A 21,161-nucleotide genomic window follows, 5' to 3' on the forward strand; every position below is an offset into this window, starting at 1 on the left:
TAGAAGTGCTTTGTGCACCCTTTGCATATCCGTTTTTATCATGCTAAAAATGCCTAGCTCTGTTTTACTGATGTGTAAAACAAATTAAGCTCCAGCTAGCTTTTCCAGGATTGTATGTTTAACTGAAGACGCAGGAAATGTTGTGTATTTAGTTTCCCATTTATCTTCAGGATGAATCAGCACCTTTGACTGAGCAGGTACTCTCTTTGATTTGAGCTTTCCGGGGCAGGGGGAGGGTTTGTGGCAGATCCTTACATGTTCATCTGCACTGAACGGAGACTGCAGCGAGCTGAACCAGGTGTTTCAATGATGTCATTCTCCCCCTGATTCCAGCTTTGTTACTCTTCATCTGAGACTTGTTCAACGTAAATGTGGCTGTTTTGCCCAAGTGCACACCTGAAGTCTGTTGAAGTATAGTTAAAATATAATCAGACCTTTCTACAGAGTCCTGCTTTTTTACTAATCAACCATCTTTAGCTGGTCCTTGGCTTGCAGTCTTTTGGTTGTTAAGCTTTCTTTTTAAAACTGGAACAAGTATGATACATATAGGTTTCATACTCAGAACCTGGAATGGGAAATAAAACTATTTTGGAGATAAATGCTCAGATATAATTATATTTACAACTGCATTCAGCCTGCATTTTATTTTTTTTTGGAGTAAACAGATGCTGATTCTTTCCCCCCTCTAATGGATGCTATAAAGAGGAAAAAAAAAAAGCAGCTCTCATCCTGACTTCAGTAAATTCAGAGCCAAAACTCCCACTGACTTCAGACTAGAGATAACACCAGTTGTTCTCTGTTAAATTCCTAGGGAAGTCCCTTCCACCAAACCAAATAAAATGGGCAAATGTTTTGTCATTTCAAAGTAGTGGAGAATATAGAGAGCATAAGATGGAGCTGATTATCTAGAAGCAAATTAAATCACTGTCCCCTCTGAGCAGTTTACTCAGATGAGCAGTGAACCCAGTTGGCTTCTGGGATCCATTTTTCTCTTTCCTAAACTCTGTTTCAGTTGGAAGGGATTTCACCCTCCAAGTTGGTACCAACTACCTTAAACAAGAGGGTGCCGTCCTAAACAATGCCATGGGAGTGATCTTGGTCTGCACAGGGCTGTGCAGAGCTGCAATGGATTCTGGAGGCCTGCATGCAGACCAGGCTTGTCACTTCCACAGACCACCCCCAGCAAACACAGGGCTGGCAATCTGCAGCATATTGATACAATGCTGCAGATGGTGTATAATCCTTACACCTGGTTTGGCTGAAGCCAAGACACTTACTCTTTTTTCTCTCAATAACAGTTTGTAAGGTTCATTCAGACCCTTCATTAATCTTCATTAAATAACAGTGTTTCCTGATATTCCTTGAAACTTGAATTTTAAATTACGTATTGCTAAGTTAGATTGTTAAAGGGGTGCTATAGATAGAAATGGCCTGAAGGGGTAGAAAATGCCAACAACAAACGGAAGTTAATTAATCACTAACCCAGGAGAAACAGTAATGATGCCCAGCAGCAAGTTGCTAATCATTAGAGGGCCTTGTTTGCCTCTCTAACATGTCAGAGGCTGCAACAGCCTTTAATTTAGTTTTGCTCTCATTGTTGGTTGAAACCACAGAAAAGGAAAGTGCATGAGTGTGGAACAAAATTAAAATGTCACATTGAAGTTGGAAGTCCAAACCAAACCTGTTTAAAACTCAAATTGTGTGTAATCTTTTCCAAAAGAAGGGTGATAGAGTCTGGAGAGTGCTCCAGCAGATGAATCTTTCCACGAGGACTGCAGTTAGAGTGGTTGTGGGTGTACTCACAATCTGCTGGTGGATTCACATGCCTATTGGTTTTAAGGCAAAGCTTTTATTTATTTATTATTTATCTATCTTTCCAGAAACTGCTGCTGAGCTTCTGCTGTCTGTTCCACTCCTGAAATCCATCCTCTCCTTTTTAAAATCACTTCAACCACCACATTAGAAGAGCCTCGTACATTGCCAGGCTTGTGAGCACAGAGCAAGCACAGGCCCCTTCTAAGTTAACTTGGAAAGGGCTCAGGACAGGCTATAGCAAAATCCAAGGAAGCTGAATTTACAGCAGCCAGGATGGAGAGACCAGGGTTCACTACTGCAACCTATCATGAAAGCACAGAACACTGATTGGGATAAAAAAAGATGTTCTCATAAGGATTGAAATTACACATTACATTGAGTCCTTGGCCACATTATACATCCTGCAATAAATCTACTAAGGCAAAATACCAGTAATGCCATAGGAACACAAGAAACACTGATACTGTAGATATATTCAAGAAATGGGATGCCTTGCAGTGCTACCAGAACTTTTAAGAGTGGCTTCCACAGTTATAATGTAATTTTATAGATGTTCTGTTGGTATTTCTTGTGCATATCAATTGAGAAAACAGAGGTTTCCCTTTTCTGGCTAGTCATAGCTGAAATACTATTTCCGATACTCATGACTGGAAATTATGATGTTACATGTAGGTGGTGCTATATTTTCTGTAAGCTGATGGCACCCATTGATGTGTTGGTAATTAATCTAATAAAACAAACCATCAGTTCAAAATACTTGTCTTTACTAAGTCACCATTTATAATAAATCATTTCTCTGTATCTTCAGGAAAAAAATAAGGTAAGAAATACCTGTATATACAACCTCTCAGGTTTGTGAGCTTTCAAGTGTATCTTGGCTCTCATGCAAGCAGTGCTTTCAGGATTAAAGCAACTGAAATCAAACTTTTCAAGTCTTAAGTTCTGTCTTAAAATTTTATATCCTCTGGACTATAGTCCTTCTCAGGAGTTTTGGAAGCATACACTACAAACAATGTAAATATATGAAATCCATTCAAACCAACATGAGAAGAGAATTTTTCATGTATTTCTTATCTTCCATTCAAACTGAATGACTCCCTTCTGTTTGCAAGTGCATAGTTTCCTGGCAAGAGTTACAATAACAAAAATGTATATTTTACTACAAGACTGATGTTTCTTTCATTCCCTTTCAATTTAATTTAATAGGTAAAGGAAAGGATTAGAGATGGCATTGTAAGAACAGCCAGAGAGGTCCTCTCTTCTCTAATGGCTCAGGTTGTCTGATATGAAGGTTTTTATTCTAAACAGTGGAAATAAAGAAATGCTGCTTTTTAGATCTCTGTATTATGCAGGATTTTTTTCAGAATCTCTAGCAATGGGATCTAATTTGAATACTATTTCCTCTATTACAGTAACATTGCAGCCCCTCTAAATGCCCTTTTTTTTTTTTTTTTTTTCTCTGCAGAATGGTCTGCCTTCAGAACAAAACCCCTATGTCTTTAATGGTGATTTTGTTGACAGAGGGAAAAATTCTATGGAAATACTTATAATCCTATTTGCATTTCTTCTTATCTATCCCAATGATTTGCACTTGAATAGAGGAAACCATGAAGACTACATCATGAACCTGAGGTAGATTTTGGGGGCGGGGCAGGAAATATCTGGCTATCACTAGAAATATTTGAGCTTTTGATTGCTACTTTAGCCACTGTGGCACCCTAAAATGGAATATGTTTTATTAAGAAGTCAGGTGGATCTTTGCCTTTTCAGAGTGTGTGTGGGGAAGGAACATTCTCACTACACACAGACATTTGAATGGCAATAATGTTTTGTCTTTGATCTAATCATAATCCATTGAAGTCAGAGGGCTTAGTGCAGCTTCCAGAGTATCAAAATTGGGGAAGGACAGATGGAAGGACGATGTTTTTGTTAAAGCACATATTTAGCGAAATCTGATATTTTACTTAACTTTAAACTAAGATTTCACTTCTCTAACCCAAGGGGCAGGTAAATATCCTACCCTCTACTCAGAGGAGCTTCATCAGTTGGAGGTGTCAGTGCAGGAAAGCTGACACCCTGTTTTCTAACACAGACATTTGCACTCAGCTGTGCAGTGCAGCCAAGGGAGTGAGCACAGCCAGTGGCTCCAGCTGTAGTCAAAGTGTGACATGGAAACAAAAAGCATCTCAGAAATGTGAGAACTCCTCAGTCCTACTCCCTACAATTCTAAACTGCCCAGAAAGCCTTGGGTGACTGACTGGTGGGTAACCTGCTGCAGCCCTTGGATCATTTGATGTGGCACCCAGGATGTATTGCTGTTTTAACACAGGCCTCTGTGTTAGCACCTGGGTCAGAGCCCCAAAGGCAAGTCCTACTAATGATCCAAAAAGGAGAATCAGTTTCCCATGACAGTTACTTTTTCAGCACATAATTGAAAACACTCCAAAAACAACATAAACCAAGATCAGTTACTTAATCTACAAGGAGGAAAATTCCTTCCCAAAACAGCAAAAAATATTAACTAAGTCTGCGATGCTATGGAGTGCACAGATGTGTCTTTGCTGTGCATTTTGATTAGCAGTGCTGCACATTGGTAAATTTGAAAGCTGAGTATTGTGAAAATGCCCCTTGATGAAGGATATCTTGGTGTTAAAAGAATTAGGTATCAAAATCCTTGTCCCTTGTGGGGGAAAAGACGTGAAGCTGGATGAAGCTCTGAGCAATCTGGTCAAGTGGAAAGCGTCCCTTGCCCATGGCAGAGGGTTGGAATGAGATGATCTTTAAGGTCCCTTCCAACCCAAACCATTCTATGATATGATTCTGTGATTATATGATATTTAAGACAAAAACTCCATGAAGGTTTTGTGGGAATTTTTGCCCATCATCAGTTCCTTTGGAATTTCTCTCTGGTATCTAAAAGGTAGAGCTGCCAAATAGGCTCTTAATAATTACTAGGCTGGATTCTGTTCCCAACCTCTGCTATGCACAAGAAACAAGTTTAACTCAGTCTCAAGACAGAGTGGAGGAAAGCAAATTTCAGCTGAGGTGAGATGGAATGGCAGATGAGAAAGGGGGCTAGAAAACTCCAGTAAAACACCATAGCACAGGAAACCATGCAGAAGGGGCATACTGAAACCCAGTTCATGATGCTGTCCTGTTTTCAGATATGGATTCACAAAAGAAGTTTCAAAGAAGTACAAGGTAAGATTCTTCCTCCTTTCCCTATTTTTTTTTGCAGTCTTGCACATGTAAAATGAAACCTGTGTAAACAAGAAAAAGTCAAACCAGTTTATTTAGGTGTAGCAGAGTATTATATTAGTGATGTAGGTGAAATTATTTTGGCCTATCAGCGGAATAAATGACAAAACAATTTTAAGTGCTAGTCTCTTATGCCCAGAGATCTATGGGATGAAATAAGTAACATCCATAAGAACAATCAAGAGCACAAAAAAAGAGGTGAACATGTAAGAAAAAATGAAACACTACAGACACAATCAAATGGCCCTAAAGTAAATGTCAGAACATGTTTGTCAGGGTTGCAGTTCAGGATATCACCTGAACAAAGCTGATCATATAAACCGTAGCAAGCACTTCAGCAAAATCTTGAACTTAGAAGCAACAGAATCTGCCAGAAATAGAATCTAATGTAAGAGTATATTTTACAGGACCATTGGAAACAGATTTTGAGTCTTCTGCGAGATGTTTTTAGCTGGCTTCCCCTTGCCACTATAATTGATAGCAAAGTTCTTATCCTACATGGGGGGATTTCAGACACCACAGATTTGGATTTCCTGAATGCACTTGAGAGAAATAAGGTAAGAGATCATATTCATGTGAGAGTAATGTTGTTTGCTTTTAAAAATGTTGTGGTATGAATGCTAGGATCAGGTCATTTGCATTAGGAAAGGAAATGGCAGCAGTATAAGGCATGTAAGAGAAATAATAGTCTAATTTTTCTTCAAAATCAGGGCTTAGAAAGGCAGGTTGCAGTAGGTGTTGAGAGCCAGTTGTCAGGCTCTCTGCATAACATGGGTCTTTTGACCTTAAAACAGCTAAAGCCACTTTAGATGCCTTCTCCTGCAGTGATGACACACTAGCCAGAAAGTATGAAAACTACTTGATTCTTGGGCATTTCCTTCAAACACTTTAAAAGTGAATTTAGCCACGTATTTCCAGCACTGCCTTTTTTCCTGGGGCTGTGCTTCTGCCATCTGTTGTGTGGGACAAGTTCTCCACCTGTGAGGCGCTCCCTAGGCAGCAGCTGAACGTTGTACATGTGGGAGAGCCTTTCCAGAAGGATCAAAATTCAAGAACTGGCCTTGATAAAACAGAATCCACTGCTTTTCAGGGATTTAGAAGACAAAAATGTTCATGTTTTTTTTTCTGAAATGATGAGCAAACACAGACCTTTCAAATCAGTGGAAAATGGTGGAGGATTTGGTCTCGATTTGAACAACTAAATCAAGATGTCTGCAGAGATCTGGTGGAGATCATTACTTAGGCACACATCTCCAGTGCTGTTCAAGGAAGTGCCTCATTGGCTTTGGCCTTAGCCTGCCTCTGAAGAAAGTCTTCTCTGTAGGTCCCCTCCACCAGTCCCCTTTTAGGCCAGATTTGTGTCTGCCCCCTCACACTAATTCACAGTGGAGCATCTCAGATGGCATAGGAGACCAATGTTTGAGCAACTTAGTGTACCCTGGCATCAATGTCTGTGGAATCCAGAGCTATTTTTGTCATCCTCAGATTTTCTGAAGCAGAAATAAATGCTTTGCAGGACAGTCAGATGTGTATATTTTTAAAAGATATGACAAAGGGCATGAATATCTAAGCTTCATTGGCTGCACCACTGTGCACTAAAACTGGGTGCCTAACTACAGATAGAGGCATCCTAACCATGAGCTGACTTCTGCCCATGCTTTCACCAGGGCTCAGCTCTGCATGTTTCTGTGAAATGCAGTATCTGTGAAATGCAGAATTAACAGGTCAAAGTAGCTGCCACAGGAGAGTGTTGCTAATGAGACGTGTGGGCCACAACCCAGGGCAGTGTCACTCAAGGCCAAGTGATGTATTTTAATTGGTGCAGCTGGCAGGTTTCAAATACTGGTCAGTGCACTGGTGAATAACCCTGTGTTGGGCATTTGTTTTGAATTAGTCCTTTTCTTTGTTAAAGAGTAAAATCTGTTGACTGTATATGTTTTATTGGTGGGTGGGGTTTTTTTTGGTTTGGGATTTTGTGTTTTGCTTTGGGTTTTTTGGGTTGGTTGGTTGGTTTGTTTTTGGGTTTTATTTTGGCTTTGTTCTAGAAATAAGCTACTATGAGAGAATTTCAAAGGAGAAGACATTCCCTGGAGAGAAACCATGTTACTGATCATTTGTGGAACCATAGTGCACCACTCCAGAAAAGCAAATGCCCTTGCATGTTTGAGGGGTTTGATTTAACAGTATAATGTGGTGTAATATTCCATCAGTTTCACTACTGTCTTCCTGATACTCCATTTAATTTAGCCAAGTTAATCTAACAGCATGGTACTGTGTCAGAGCAGAAGTGAATGGAGTTTCACCTTCCATTCAATATGAATGGTATATTTTGTTTCCAGGGAACCTGGGCACTGATGCTCAGGCCCTACTTGCTGTATAGTGAGACCTCAAGATTTACTGTGTTTGGAATGAGTGTGTGTGTCTGGATAAGAATATGAAAGCAGCTCTGAAGAGCCTGGTTACTGATAGGTATAAAGCAAAATTTCTGCAAGTGCCAAATACCTGCAGCTTCTCCCAAACCTGTGAAATCAGGACATTATGGGAGTTAACATTAGAACCCTCAAGGAGTTCTCCTGAGTACAGGAAACATGAGCTGATGTGCATTTTAGCCAACATCTCTGTATCAATTTTTGTTGTTGTGATGGTAACTTTTTTTTTTTTAAGTTGAAATCTTTGATGCGGCCACCAAAGTCAGTGGGAAACAGACAGGACCAAGTGAAGAAGAAAACTCCCATGACCAAACCCAGTAAACACACTGCCAACCAGCATGTTGCAGGGAAGACACAACACATCTCTTCATCAGGCTTCACGGAGCCTTCAGGTTCAAATTTGCCTCCAGACCCCGCCCTGAAGGAATGGAAACAAGTAGGTGAAACCAAAGACTCTGATACCAAACCCCTCCTGCACGAACTCGGAGTTCTGTTCCAGCAGTGGGTTCAGTCTGAGTGAACTGCCTCTCAACAGGAAAACAGTCATTCTAAGGATTAACTTAGATACCTATTGGGCTTTTTTGGATGCTTTTTGTAGATCTGGTAATAAAAGCTTGGGTGTTTATGCCTTACAAGTAAAATTCACCCAGTATTTTCTCTTCATAGCCGTTAGGAGGAGGAAACTGCTCAGTAGGAAATAGGTTTGCCTGCCCTCACGTGGTTGGATCTGTTGGTACATAAATGGCTGTTGGTTTAAACGGGTCAGACTGCAATTGTTGGTGAGATAAAGCACCTTTTTTTGGCTGTACTTTTGGCAGCTGAATGCTGATATAGCCCAAAAAAAGCCACCCAGCTCCTGAGACATACAGGCAGATTACTCAGAAGTGGGAAGTGTTTGTCCTCTGGCTGTTCATTTCATCTTGAATATCAGAGCATATATAGAGCTTTTGTTATACTGTAATTTAATAAATTGTGACAATTTGGAAAGCTTAATTTTTCTGAAAATCTGATTTCCCAAGATACCTATCTGACCTACAAACTAACATAACGAACACAAGCAAGGCTCCCCTTTCCCCCCAAATCTGACAGCTAATCAAGCATCCACTAAGCCATGCTCACAAACATGAAGTGGAATATTTTAGTGCAAACCTTGCCCAGAAAAGTTTAAACAAGCACATTTTGAATAATGTTTGCTACTGACTAGAATTAAACCATGATAATTCATCTTCATGTCTGAACCCTGCTAAAATGCTAATATGTAAAATGTCAGTTTGACACGTGAGCTAACTGAAGACAATAAAGGCAAAGGCAACTCTTGTCATGTTTAGAGCAGGTACTCCCAAGCTTAGGTAAAACCACTGACCAATGTGGTTGTCCAGTCTGTGCTGGGAAATAGAAATTGCCTCTCTACTGACATGTGAAGAAGGCAGCTTTTCTTCTCTTTGAATTACCCAGGTAATGTTTCTGGCGCACCTGCCCAAGTCTGAAAGCCTCAGCTGTGAAAGGAGGTACATTGCTGAAATTATATTTCTTCTGAAACAAAAAAGTTAATCCAAAATCTGGATAATGTTTCTTAAAAAGTGGAACAAAAGTCCCAGCCCAAAAGAACATGCTCCTGAAAGGAAGGAAAAACCTCAAGACCTTTGTGTTTTCTCCCTGTACTGTGGGGCTTTTGCTGTGGCCATGACTTTAGACCGCCATACCCTGTTAGTCTTCCCCTATTATCAATCCTCACTTGCTTGAGTTTGCTATTGATAGATCCTTGACATTCTGTGGAGTGATCCAAGGAGCCAAAATGGCTGCACACCAAACAAGTGTCGAGGAGGAGGCTGTTACTTTGGTCCTGATGTCACTGCCAAGCTGTTTGAGAGATATAATCTGAAGATGCTCATCAGGTCCCATGAATTTAAGCCAGAAGGTTATGAGATCAGTCATGATGGGAAGGTAAGTTGCTTCCATGTAAAGCAGAATTCTCCTGTGAATTTCACAGGAACATCCACAGTAGATTTTTCTCCAAAATTTATTTTAAAAAAAGACAGTTACTTTGTTAAACTGGGTTTGGGGGAACTTTGTCCTAGATAGATGTTACAACAAATTACTGAGTTCTGAGTAACAAAATTCTTTACATCTTTAGGCAGTGAAGACCAATTTATTACTTACATGAAAACAAATGGACACCAACAAAATCCCCAACAAGAGTTGTGTGTAAATACAGTTCAAGACATGCTCTAAGGCACTAGAAGCCTTTAACTTACTGATTTCTCTTCTGGCCCTGCTTTTTAACATGCTGCATTGGGAGGCCAACAAGAATCCTGAAAATCAGGTCTCTCTTAGAGAGAGGTTTCTCTTAAACAGCATGTTATATCTCACTGCTCTCTGAAGTCTGACAGGTCAAAATAAAGGCCCAGAGCTCTGACTCAAAAGGGAAGAGCAATTTGGTGAATGAGGGAGTTTTATATGTAGACACGTAATTTTGTGAGCTGGAATTTTTTCTCAGATCAGTTTCAGAAAAAAGTGTCAAGAAGAGCTGTTCTGGCCAATCCAGCTTCTTTGTTTCCTGTGTCAGGTTATCACCATATTCTCTGCCTCTAACTATTACGAGGAGGGCAGTAACCGGGGTGCTTACATCAAGCTGAATCCCGAGCTGACCCCGCGCTTTGTGCAGTACCAGGTCAGCAAGCTCACGCGCAGGAAGAATCTCCGCGAGAGGTAAAGCTCTGTGTTGCATGCAGTGAGCATGGGCTCACCTCACAGAGAGTGCACCTGCCCAAATCTAGAGCTTCACTCAATAACTGAATAGGCATCCATTTTCTTTGATTCTCACTGGTTTTCTGTTTTACAATTTAAAAATTAATACAGTAGACAAAATGTATTCTGGCTGCTTAACTGGGTTTCCTGAGAAACACCCAAAGGTAATTAGGTGAGGTAAGCAGTTAGAACAGACAATTGTCAGGGACTCATAAATGGCCTGCACCTGTCTGCTTTAAGGCTGCAGTGTTAATCTGGACAAATCCTGTTATGACTTGAGTCTCAAAAGTTTATCATGACAGCTTTGCCATGCCTAGTAGTGTGGTCAGATTACTAAAGGAAAGCAGCTTAGAATTACCTGCATAAACTTAATTATCTCATAAACTCAGTTTATTCTTATGGAGCATTGTTGGTTTTGTTTGGTTTGGGGTTTCCCCCTGCTGAATGTAGTGTGTTTTGAGTGATTCTACTTAAACATACTACACCCTGAACATACTGCATGGTAAAGGATATAAGAATTTTGTAATGAGTGTTGAAAAGCAGAACATGTGAGAGGATTTTAATCCTTTAATAATCTGCTGACTTTTTCCTTCCTAGGGTAGGTACAATTGAATCATCTGCCTTAAAGTCCTTACGAGAGAAGATTTATGCACACAGGTCTGAACTCATCAGTGCTTTTGCTCAATATGACGTCAATGGCACAGGTACTACTCCCTCTCTGTCCAGTTGCCACCATGGGGAAAACAGCTTCCATGTGTGTGGGAGGCAGAGGGGACAAGCCCCATGGAGAGGAGTCCTGCCTGCCTCAGTGTCAGGCTGAGGGCAGCAGAAACTGGTTGACCTTGTTTTTCATGACCACAGAGGAGAATAGTCATTGGGAAAGGCTTAGCGCAAACAGCTTGAGGGGATGAAGCTTGAAGGAGGAAAAAGAAAATTGAAAGACATGGGCAAATAAAGAAATTATGTTTGCTGTTGGGTAGAGACTTTGGGCAGGCAAATCCAGATCCAGAAGCTCAAAGGTCACCACCACCTTCATGCAGGAGTGTCATCAGAATGTGTCAGACAGGGAATTGTGGTCTCAGGTGTGGGGATGTGGAATGGGTCTCCTTCTGAGTCTGGGAGGTATTTGAGGAAAGATGCCTGCCCATGCCTCCAGCAGACACACAGCCTATGCCTTTAGCAGACACACACTCACCCCTCAGCTGAACAAAAGTCAGTGCTGAGTTAATAGATGAACCTTTTATGCAGAAGCAAGAAGTTGATTTCTGCCACAAATGCAAGTTTTCCTTGTGATGACTCCTCACTTGACAGTGTCCTTACAAGGGCACTCAATAACATGGTGTTGTTTCTTTGGCCACTGAACAGCTGTTACACATATTTCTATGTGGTTGAGTTTTCAGCCACATGTCACTCTAATTGCAGCTCAGCTGAAACCTGAAGTACTCTTCATGGCATAATCTGACTTTCTCAAAAGGTGTTAAAACATGCTGAACATCATAACAGCATCACAACTTTGTGGCTGGAAGGGACCTGTGGAAATGCCTAGTCCAACCCCGCTGCTCCTTTGTTACAAGGGTTTTTACCCCAGGGTTCAGAGAAAATCCTTGTGTTTTGGAACCCTTTGTGCTGGTGCCTGATGTGGGCTGTGTCCTGTACTTGTAACCATGACCTGACCCCTTCTGCAGGCAGGATTTCTGTCAATGACTGGGCTGCAGCAATGGAGTCTGTCCTACAGCTGGAACTGCCCTGGAGGATGCTGCGCTCTCAGCTAGCACAGATGAACCCAGATGGAGAAGTCGACTTCATGTCTTGTTTTTATGATTTGAAAATGGGTCAACCTATAAAAGAGGTAAAGAGGAAAACACCTCCTTGCAATTCTTGGAGGAACAACTTTTGGTGCAAATTGAAGCACAAGACAGTTGTTTGGCCCAACAAGTAGACATCCACAGCTGAACTAGTTGCTGAGCTTCCTTTTATAGTCACTGGAGGAAAATGAGCACTGCTAGGGTACAAATCATCATTCCCTGCTAAGGTAGATGCTTAAAATAGGTTGGATGAATCACATGCTAGAACTGCTTCTTACTTTCTCTTGGCTCTCGAGGGCGTTTAGATAACGGAGCTGAGGAGATGTGACAAATCCTGCCCAGAGCACTCAACCCTCACTCTTTCAAATGAGCATTTCAAACAGGCTCCAGAGGCAGTTCAGGCCCCTGTGGGAGGAAGTCACATTTATAGATGGACTTTTAGATGTATATTATGGAATCTGAGGTCACTTCTGCAGAGCCCAGTTGTTACCAAATGCTGCACAGTGCTTCAGAACAGAGGTATATCACCATAATTTTCCTGAACAGCAGGATCCATTCACATGAGTATGGTGAGTGCTTTGTATGAGTGTATGGTCTACACCATCTTCCCCAGATCATCCAGGATTATTTCCACAAATAATTACTGCAGGTAGGAGGTATGAAGGGCTCCTTTCCCCCTTGCCCTGCCATCTGAAAGTGATGGGGTTTATCTGATTATTCCTCAGGGTAAGACACAGAAGTGTCATTCCAGAGAACTCAAGCATAAAGATTTGGTTTTTTACATTTGACAAGTTAAACTGGGAAAATGGAAATTGGATAGTAGATATTCTGTTGGTTAAATTAACTCAAACCAAGGTCTGAATAGCTTCTTGTATGTGATTTCAAAACCAGGCTCAGCCAGCTTTGGCAGAAACACTGTGCAGATACAGAAAGGATCTGGAGATCATCTTTAACATCATTGACAAAGATCACTCAGGTAAGTGCAGGTACCTTCACTGTGTCAGCTCTAGGGAGCCTATACCAGTTGTCTTTTCCCCACTATGTTTCCTCCTCAAGGCTTCTAAATATAGAGGAACCAGAGGTGATATCATTTCTCCAGTTTAGTAGAACCTACTTTAAGCAGTCAGGCTGGAATCATATAAGGGACGGTGCACAGAGCTTAACAAGAAAAGATTCTCACATACCCCAGCTCCAGTATTGGCTTCACTCTTTTGGGGGCTTTTTCTCCCTTCCACTCAAGTCTTACTCTTTACTGCTTTCTCAATTCCACTGTCAGAAGCATTCAATCATTACCTAAAGTAAAAATGTGCTTCAATAATGAAAGCAGTAACCCCAGCATGGCAGGCAGGTAACTTTCTTACAGTGAAGGAGAGTGCATGTGTGTGTTTATGCAGGAAGGGAAAACAACACTGCCAAAAGCAACCTCTTGTCTGTCTCCTTTAGGTTTGATTTCTCTTGAGGAATTCAGCCAGACATGGAGACTGTTCACTTCTCACCTGGGCATTGATATACAGGATGACTCCATTGACAAGTTAGTCCTCAGCATAGACTACAACAAAGATGGCCACATTGACTTCAATGAATTTTTAGAGGCCTTTCATGTTGTTCACAGACTTGAGAAAAAGGCAACCTCTTGAAAAGGCAGAATTTCTCATGGGTTGTCTTGGAAGCTCAGCTTGCTGTCATTAGTCATAAAGGGGCTGCTTGATAGGGTCACAGTGCAAACCTTTATTTAGCCCTTCCTGGATGATCTGTACCTGCTAATAATGGGATAGAGGAGATGAAAACCCACACTTACAGTATTACTGTGTCACTGCCACACACTGCCAGCACCTTACAATTCATCTCCTCCTCTTGGCATCTCCCCCACCAATCTAATCCCTGAACATTGCCAAGGTCATGCCTACAGCTGTGTAGGGAGAGAGGCTTTGGTATGTATCTGCCAGCAGTCCTCAGCTGAGAGCACTGGTAACCACAAGGAACATACCAGAGCCACCCTGGTGATGGAACAGGCACGAGAGATCTGGCTGTGGGGTGTCCATTGCAGGAGAGGAAAACAGGGAGGAAGCATCTGGTTCAAAAGGATAGTTCTGCATTTAATCTTGCTCTTTGCATGATGCAGAGGAATTAAATTATTCCAGGTCAATCTCTTATCCTTCTAAAAGTTTACAGGCACAGCTTAGAGGATCTTGGTTGAAAGGTGTTTACATTTGCATTTACACTTCCTCTTGCCTCTGGTTACTTTTCCCCATATTGGTTGGGATTTGGAGCTCTGAAACAATCACAGCTGTTTCTGAGATGGAGCCAGGCTCTTCACAGTGGTGCTGAGCAGCAGGACAAGAAGCAGTGGGCAGAAACTGATGCACAGGAAGTTCCACCTGAACATGAGCAAGAAGTTGTTTCCTGTGCAGTGACTGAGCACTGGCACAGACTGCCCAGAGAGGGTGTGGAGCCTCCCTCACTGGAGATATTCAAGAACCAGATGTAGTCCTGTGCCCTGTGTTATGGGATGACCCTGTCTGAGCAGGTGGTTCATGGTGGTCTCTTCCAGCATGATCCATTCTGGGATTTGGTGATTCCGTGCTAACTCGTGACCTTGATGAAGGCTAAATCCACAGCATGTTAATGCAACTCGTGATAGATCACAGAATAAAGCTTTAGCTTTCTGAGCAATGCCTAAGGGGGGTCTCTGCCTGTGTTTTGTAGCCTGCCCCAACCACCATAGAACACTCTTCCTGAAGATGAACTGGGTTTCTTAAAAAGAGAAATGAGTAAGAACACAAGAGTAAACATATTTTGATACTATCAAATCTAAATATTCTTGCACATAGTTAAAAATAAATTCTTTGCCAAGAAAAGGAAACTGAGAGATTCTGAAATTGAGTTTTTGGAAGGCAGAAAGATTGAAGACTCTTGCACTGACATTCTTGTCTCCTTTCACTGACTGCAAGTCGATATTCCCATTCCTGCCAGTACCACCCTGTCAATTCCCAAGGGGTAGAAGTCAGGAAATCTGGACCTAATTCTCTTGCATCTTACACTCTGAAAGCAACATCAGGTCAGGAGCTTTTTGGTAACTGTATTACCTCATTCAACCTCAGTAAATCCAAAGCACATAAAGTGCTTTTTGGGTAGGGAAAAGTTCCAACCTAGTCCCTTTTTAAATTTTAATAGCTAAAGATGAGCTAAGTAAAGCAGCTCAGTTTCATTAATAGAAGCATTGAAAGTACAAAAAAAGCATCCTTCCAATCCAGAATGCAACAGCAGCCCAAGCTTAAGGCACTGCTGTCTGTCTTAAATCTTATTTTCTACTATTAAATACAGAACCCTTTTCCAGATGTATTTTGTAACTTGAGAGATGAATGAACAAACATGCACACACTTATTTCTACTGCCTTGGAGGAGGGGAAAGAAAAATCTTTAATAGTACAAACAAAATTTACAGTGAAAACTTTAATGGCGTTGGTAATACACAATGTATATTTTGAGCATGTAATTATTCTGATCTATGCACTGTGATGATCAGTCCCACCTTATTCCAGTGGAGTTACAAAAAGGCTCCACTTACAATGGGCAAACACCTCTGTGTGTAGTGGGATCTTGCTTCCCACTGTTGACCTCCATGTGGTGGGTGTGAAGTGACAAGGTGGGACTGGACACTGCAGCTCTGGAGTCCCCCTTTGCCACCTGCCCCAGTACAGAGGACAGAGCTGGGCTGTACAGCGAGACACAGGAGCTCTGAAGGATGACTGGCAGCCTCCAGTGTGGATGTCCCCCACTAAGGACACATTCCTGAACTGGCATGAAGGGGACTGGCCTCAGGGGATCACTTCCTGAGAGGGGATGCCAAGGTACAGTCGCAGCACAGCTTCACTCAGCAGGCAGGGAGAGCCCTTGGGGATTCAGGAGTGAGGAGCTGAATCATTGAGCCAAACCAGAAAGCCTGTCCTGTCAGCTGCTGGTGGCACAAAGGGCCCCTGGCTCCTGACAGAAGGGGGGTGGCACGGGGAGTAACTGTGAACCATCTAAAGCTGGGAATAAATGCCACTTGAGACTGAAACTGGGACTGGGGAAAAGCCCTGCTGCTTGTACTTAAATCCAAACTGTTTGAGCAGAAGCTCTTCTTCTATAACCCACATCCTCAATCCCTGTTTTTCAGTCATGATTCTGTGCAGCAGCCACTTAATAGTCCAGATGTGAGTGGTCCTTTAATCAGTGCCTGAATCAGCCTGCAGATGAGTGCCAAGCTCTCACCCCACAGCTACAGCTGCCACCACTGGCAGCATCTCTCTCCTGCTTTCTGGGCAACTCTGCTCCTACCTGCCAACTACTCCAGAAAGTGCCCAAGGTTGAACTTGGACTGACTCAGTGAAGCTCTCATTCCACTCAAGGCCCTGGCTGCTGCCAGAGGGGTGACACATTCCTGCAGTGTCCCATGGCCACACGGGGCAGGCCAGGTGTTTCACTACCCCACAGGAAGTGGCTGCCCCTTTGCAGGGCAGCCAAGGACTGTGTGCTCACCTGCACCTTCCAGGAACAAGCAGGACTCTTTCCCTGAGAAAGGAGACTACAATTAGCAGGAGAGAAGCCAGACAAACTTTGTACTCCACCCACACAGCTTTCCTGTGGGACCAGCAGCTGAGGGAGATCAATGGCACTTTTGATCTGTTTAGTTTGACAAGCCCATGTCCCTGCTGGCAGCAGGGGGAAGGCAACAGTGTGAGCAGGGGGGACACTGGCCTGGGGAGCAGGGCTGGGGGCAGCTTGTGCTGTGAGCTCTGAGCTGGACACAGGTCCTCATTCTGCCAGCTCCTGTGCAGCTGTGCCTCACCCTGCAAGGAACATAAAGCTGCCTTCCACTGGCCTTGTGTTTGAGTACCCCCCTGCACCACCAGAGAGATACCTAAACTCTTCAAATTACCACATAAATACTTTCCAATTGCCTGCATTCCATGTGGTAATTCATTGTGATCATCATGAATATACCATAACCTAGGTCATACTGTGAATTTGATGGTAAAGACACCAATGACACTCCCATTTAAAAACAAAGAGGTGTTAGGGGTGTCCAGGTATGTTAGGCCATACATTTCATGCTTTAGACCTTCAATGCAGCTGCATGAAAAACCAACATCAGCCTTCTTGTTTCTGAAAACAACACAGTAGGTTAAAAAAAACAACTAGAAGTCTGAGCAAAAAATCATCTTGCATCTCTCTCAATCTAGGATTCAAGAAGAAAAGCAAAAATAAGTGCTACTACTTTTTGTATGATACTGGGTAGAATAAAAAAACACCATCTTGCTCTTGTTGTGCTTATATTCTGCACTGTCACGTCTGCTTAAACTAGACAAAGGATTTTACTTCCTTTCACTGGGAAACGAGCCAAGTGAACTCTCACAAAACATATAAAAAGTTAAAAAACCCACACCAAATAATAACAAAGGCAAACCCTTACAAAACAGGCACCACACCAATAAAATAACCTCCACACCCAAGTGCTAATTGTACCTGAACTGTCACTTTACACTGGCCCCTGCACAGGCCCATGGTTCCCATGGTGGCTAACACAGGACTCCTGGTCCTCTGGACTACCAAACTCCTCTGGTCTCTGAAAAAAACATTAAATCACATCACACCAAGGCCTCCTACACCTCCACTCTCTTGAGCCAGTTCCCAGGTACTGCTATAGCAGCAGTGACTGTGGAGAGGGACAGCAGGCAGGCTCTCAGGCTCATATAGCTCAGAAAGTTCTTATCTTTACAGGCCTATCTGCTCTTTCACCTCTAGCTGGCAAGACACAATTGCTCTGATCCTTTCTGCTCACATGGCAGCAGTGCTACTGAGGGAGCCTGTCTGTGGCCATGGGATGCTGAAGCTACTGCCACTTTGCTAAGCTGTTAGCCAGATGCTGACATGTGGCTGGTGGCAAAGCCAGCAGCACAGGCACAAGGAAAACCACAGCCAGTTCCTGGGGTAAGGCAGGGTTTCCCTCTCCAGAGGCTGCCAAACTGTTTTCAGTTTATAAATGGCCATGGAGTCATTTCCATGCAGGATGCACCTACTCCCTGCAGCACCTCAGAGCTCCAGCTGACAGCATTAACCTGGGAACTGTCTGCAGGGAGACTTCCAGGCAGCCCAACCCCTAATTACATGAGACCAGTGACTTCAAACTAAAAAGAAGAAAGAAAAAATGGCAAAGGAAATAAAAAGAAAAAAAAAAAAGAAAAAACCAAACCAAAACAAAGAGAAACATCAAAGCCTTCCATAAACTCATGCTACACTGGAAAAGCCACAATTATGCCATTCTTAACTCTGAGGCTGTTTGTGAGGGAAATGATCAGGAGACTTGGAAAGGGTGCTCAAGTGGATGAGGTTTATCTTGCTCCATTCAGAGGAAAGGATTACAGGCATAAAACTGTCTGTCACACTGGAGAAGCTAGAGTCTTGAGATTTTGCCTCTAAAGTCCTGGGGATGTAGGGAAGGAAGCTATTGAGATTAAAGACAGATGCAGCTTCCTGACAGAGGCTATCCTCCCAAATTAGTGGATATTGTAGGATGTTTGTCCCTGCTGGCATTAGCCCTGCACTGACTAGGTGCAAATGAGAAGAGAATCAGGATAAAAGTGTATTAGAAATATCACCACATTATTTCAAGTTACTCTTACTCCTCTAATTTACATTTCCCTGGATGTTTCACACTGTGCATTAGTGATTCACAACGATGTACATTTACACACAGCAGGAGAAAAATTCATGAATTCCATCACTTCCCTTATTTGTGAGACTCTATGCCTGAGATGCAGCTCCCTTGTTTCATTATGCCTTTTGATCTCCACAGAGTAATCTGTTTTCCTCTTGGCAGAACTGTATAATTCTTGCTAATTTAATACGAATTACATTTATGCACTTTGGGCAGAATAAGCCTCGCTGTTTGTTATTTCTCACACACTCTCCTAAAACCAGGCCAAATTCCAGCTCCCTGTCCCCAGCAGTAGGTGTGCACAGAGCATCCCCAGCAGTGCCAACTGCTGAGTGAGTGCATGGCATACACACAGGCAGCAACCAAGGGGTTTGTGACAGGGAACTGAGAAGGAAGAGCCTCTGAGCCTTCCCTCCCATATGAGGCTTCACTTACTGCATTGCACAGCCTGTGCTGGGCAGGAAATCGTGTAAATAAATAATTATGGCTTTTGTTAGGTAAGTCATGGTGCCATAGGCTCCACTGGGAGCACTATCATAAAAAAAGTGGCAAATTCCTGTGGCTGCATCTTTCTCCAAGATACTACCAGTAGCTCCAAATGATTTCTGTAAAGACACAAGCAAAAGTAGAGCAAGTTAGGCATACATGCTTATTTACTGGGAAAAAACCCCACCATATTATGATTTTTTATTTGTGCTGAATACTGAAAGCAATTCTCTTTCCCCTCAGAAAACCCTAATCAGGATTACAATAGGGCCCCCATGACTTAGTTGGATCAGTGCAAGTAAATGAAGAACATATAACTTCATGGATTTTTGTCCTTTGGGGAGGAATGTGTGGGATTACTCAAATATTGGTAATAGCAATGCCTTGATAAAGCAGGACTTCACTTCAATCTACTCTTGTACTTCAGAGGTCGTTAGCCACTACAAATTTATTTTTACATTAGTTTTCCCAAATATATTTCCAGAAGATATTTAAGTGATTTGGTCTGCCTTTGTAGGAAGAAGAGCCAGGATAAAATCAAGTTCATCACACACATTAAAAAAAGAGCAGGGGATAATTTTGAAAGGGGGAGGCTTCCCCCCACTGCCCTTTGAGCTCACCAGCTCCTGCAGAAAGAGGTCATTGGCCATGTGCACGATTCTGTCCACGTGGATGATGCCCCCGATGCTGCTGACCTCGATGTCCGACAGGAAGGTCAGCACCAGGATGGCCTCCACCAGCAGCTGCCTGTACTCGGGCTGGGGCACGTGGTTCAGCACCGACTCCACGTGCACTGCAAACTTGATTTCACACGGGGTCATCTGCCAAATTTGAGTGGAAATGGAAAGACAAACTGCCAAATCCAAAAGACTAGCTCCTCACCTCCTGCAAGCACTGAAACATATGTTCCTCTCTGCACACGGGGGCAGACTGACTGAAGCGAACAAAGTGTTTGTGCAGCTTTAGCACTTACAGAAAGTTTTCGTGCTGCCAGACCTGATTCTGCAAACAGTTACACAACGTCCAGAGGCTGCTCCAGCCCTGCACCCATCACACACATCTCACTTACACTCAGTGCTGCTGAGGCTTAGCTGGCACATTAACTCTTTGCTCCTCAGGCTGTGGTCTCACACCCTGCCTTGTATGTTTCTTTCTGGCATTGCAGGTGAGTTGCAAAGCCAAACTTAGTACTGAGTTTTAAAAACAACCACCTGCTTAGAGGGATGATTTTTAAATAACCCCTGAGCTTTGCCATGCAGGAATAGCACTCTTCTGTTTGCAGAGCAGCTTAATTTGCAGTGGCATAGCTCTGGGGATGTTATGTTGCCTTAGGAAGTTTGTGCTTATTTTATTCAATTGCTTTAAACAGCAAAATTAGATACTGTCCAGGTCTGACAGGCTAAAAATAGAAGGCTCTTTATCTAGACAATAGGGATAAATAAAGCTCTCCTTTCTGGAAAAAAAGCCACAAACCCCACCATTTAAATTTGGCAGAAAATTTCAGCTCCTCTCTTCAGCTGTTACCACTGTTACCACAGTTCCTCAGAAAAGAAGGAAGCCAAAGACAAATCTGAGGGAAACACTCAGTCTTGGGCACACAAGCAGCACTCTTGCACTGATGGATTCCTATTCACAAGGGTTTGTTTTATAGATGTGAATTCAAAATTTTCCAGAGCACCTAAAGACAGAATCCAGCTAAGAAAAAAATGCAAGGAAATATTATGGATTTAAAGAGCTAAAGCTTTGGTTAGAAACAATCATCCTTAACTGCTATTTACTTCTGAGATTGTGAAGCCAAAATACACTGCCTGCTGTTGCAGCATATTAAAAAAAAATAAGCAGCAAGTAACATGTCCTCTTTATTCCAGCAAGTCTGTGCTGCCTCACCTTCCCCCCTAAGGGCTGGGTCAGCCTCCCTCT

The 21,161-nt window shown here is 42.6% G+C and overlaps 2 protein-coding genes across 3 annotated transcripts in view; one reads left to right on the plus strand and one right to left on the minus strand.

The window, feature by feature from the left end:
* PPEF1 (protein phosphatase with EF-hand domain 1) overlaps positions 1-18,289 on the plus strand; it is a 42,776-nt gene extending 24,487 nt beyond the window's left edge. For both annotated transcript variants that reach the window (XM_058018465.1, XM_058018464.1), the window contains exons 8-17: positions 3,281-3,447; positions 4,980-5,016; positions 5,481-5,630; positions 7,738-7,938; positions 9,261-9,446; positions 10,069-10,211; positions 10,848-10,954; positions 11,936-12,099; positions 12,947-13,031; positions 13,499-18,289. In XM_058018465.1, coding sequence (XP_057874448.1) covers positions 3,281-3,447; positions 4,980-5,016; positions 5,481-5,630; positions 7,738-7,938; positions 9,261-9,446; positions 10,069-10,211; positions 10,848-10,954; positions 11,936-12,099; positions 12,947-13,031; positions 13,499-13,692 — 1,434 coding nt within the window. In that variant the 3' untranslated portion in view covers positions 13,693-18,289. The remainder of the gene's footprint in view (positions 1-3,280; positions 3,448-4,979; positions 5,017-5,480; positions 5,631-7,737; positions 7,939-9,260; positions 9,447-10,068; positions 10,212-10,847; positions 10,955-11,935; positions 12,100-12,946; positions 13,032-13,498) is intronic.
* PHKA2 (phosphorylase kinase regulatory subunit alpha 2) overlaps positions 15,452-21,161 on the minus strand; it is a 44,349-nt gene continuing 38,639 nt past the window's right edge. The window contains exons 30-31 of the mRNA XM_058018463.1: positions 19,862-20,062; positions 15,452-19,360 (exon numbers count right to left, since the gene is read on the minus strand). Of these exons, the coding sequence (XP_057874446.1) occupies positions 19,187-19,360; positions 19,862-20,062 (375 nt within the window). The 3' untranslated portion in view covers positions 15,452-19,186. The remainder of the gene's footprint in view (positions 19,361-19,861; positions 20,063-21,161) is intronic.

Source organism: Melospiza georgiana, chromosome 2 (genome assembly GCF_028018845.1).
Source record: "Melospiza georgiana isolate bMelGeo1 chromosome 2, bMelGeo1.pri, whole genome shotgun sequence".
Lineage (NCBI taxonomy): Eukaryota > Metazoa > Chordata > Aves > Passeriformes > Passerellidae > Melospiza > Melospiza georgiana.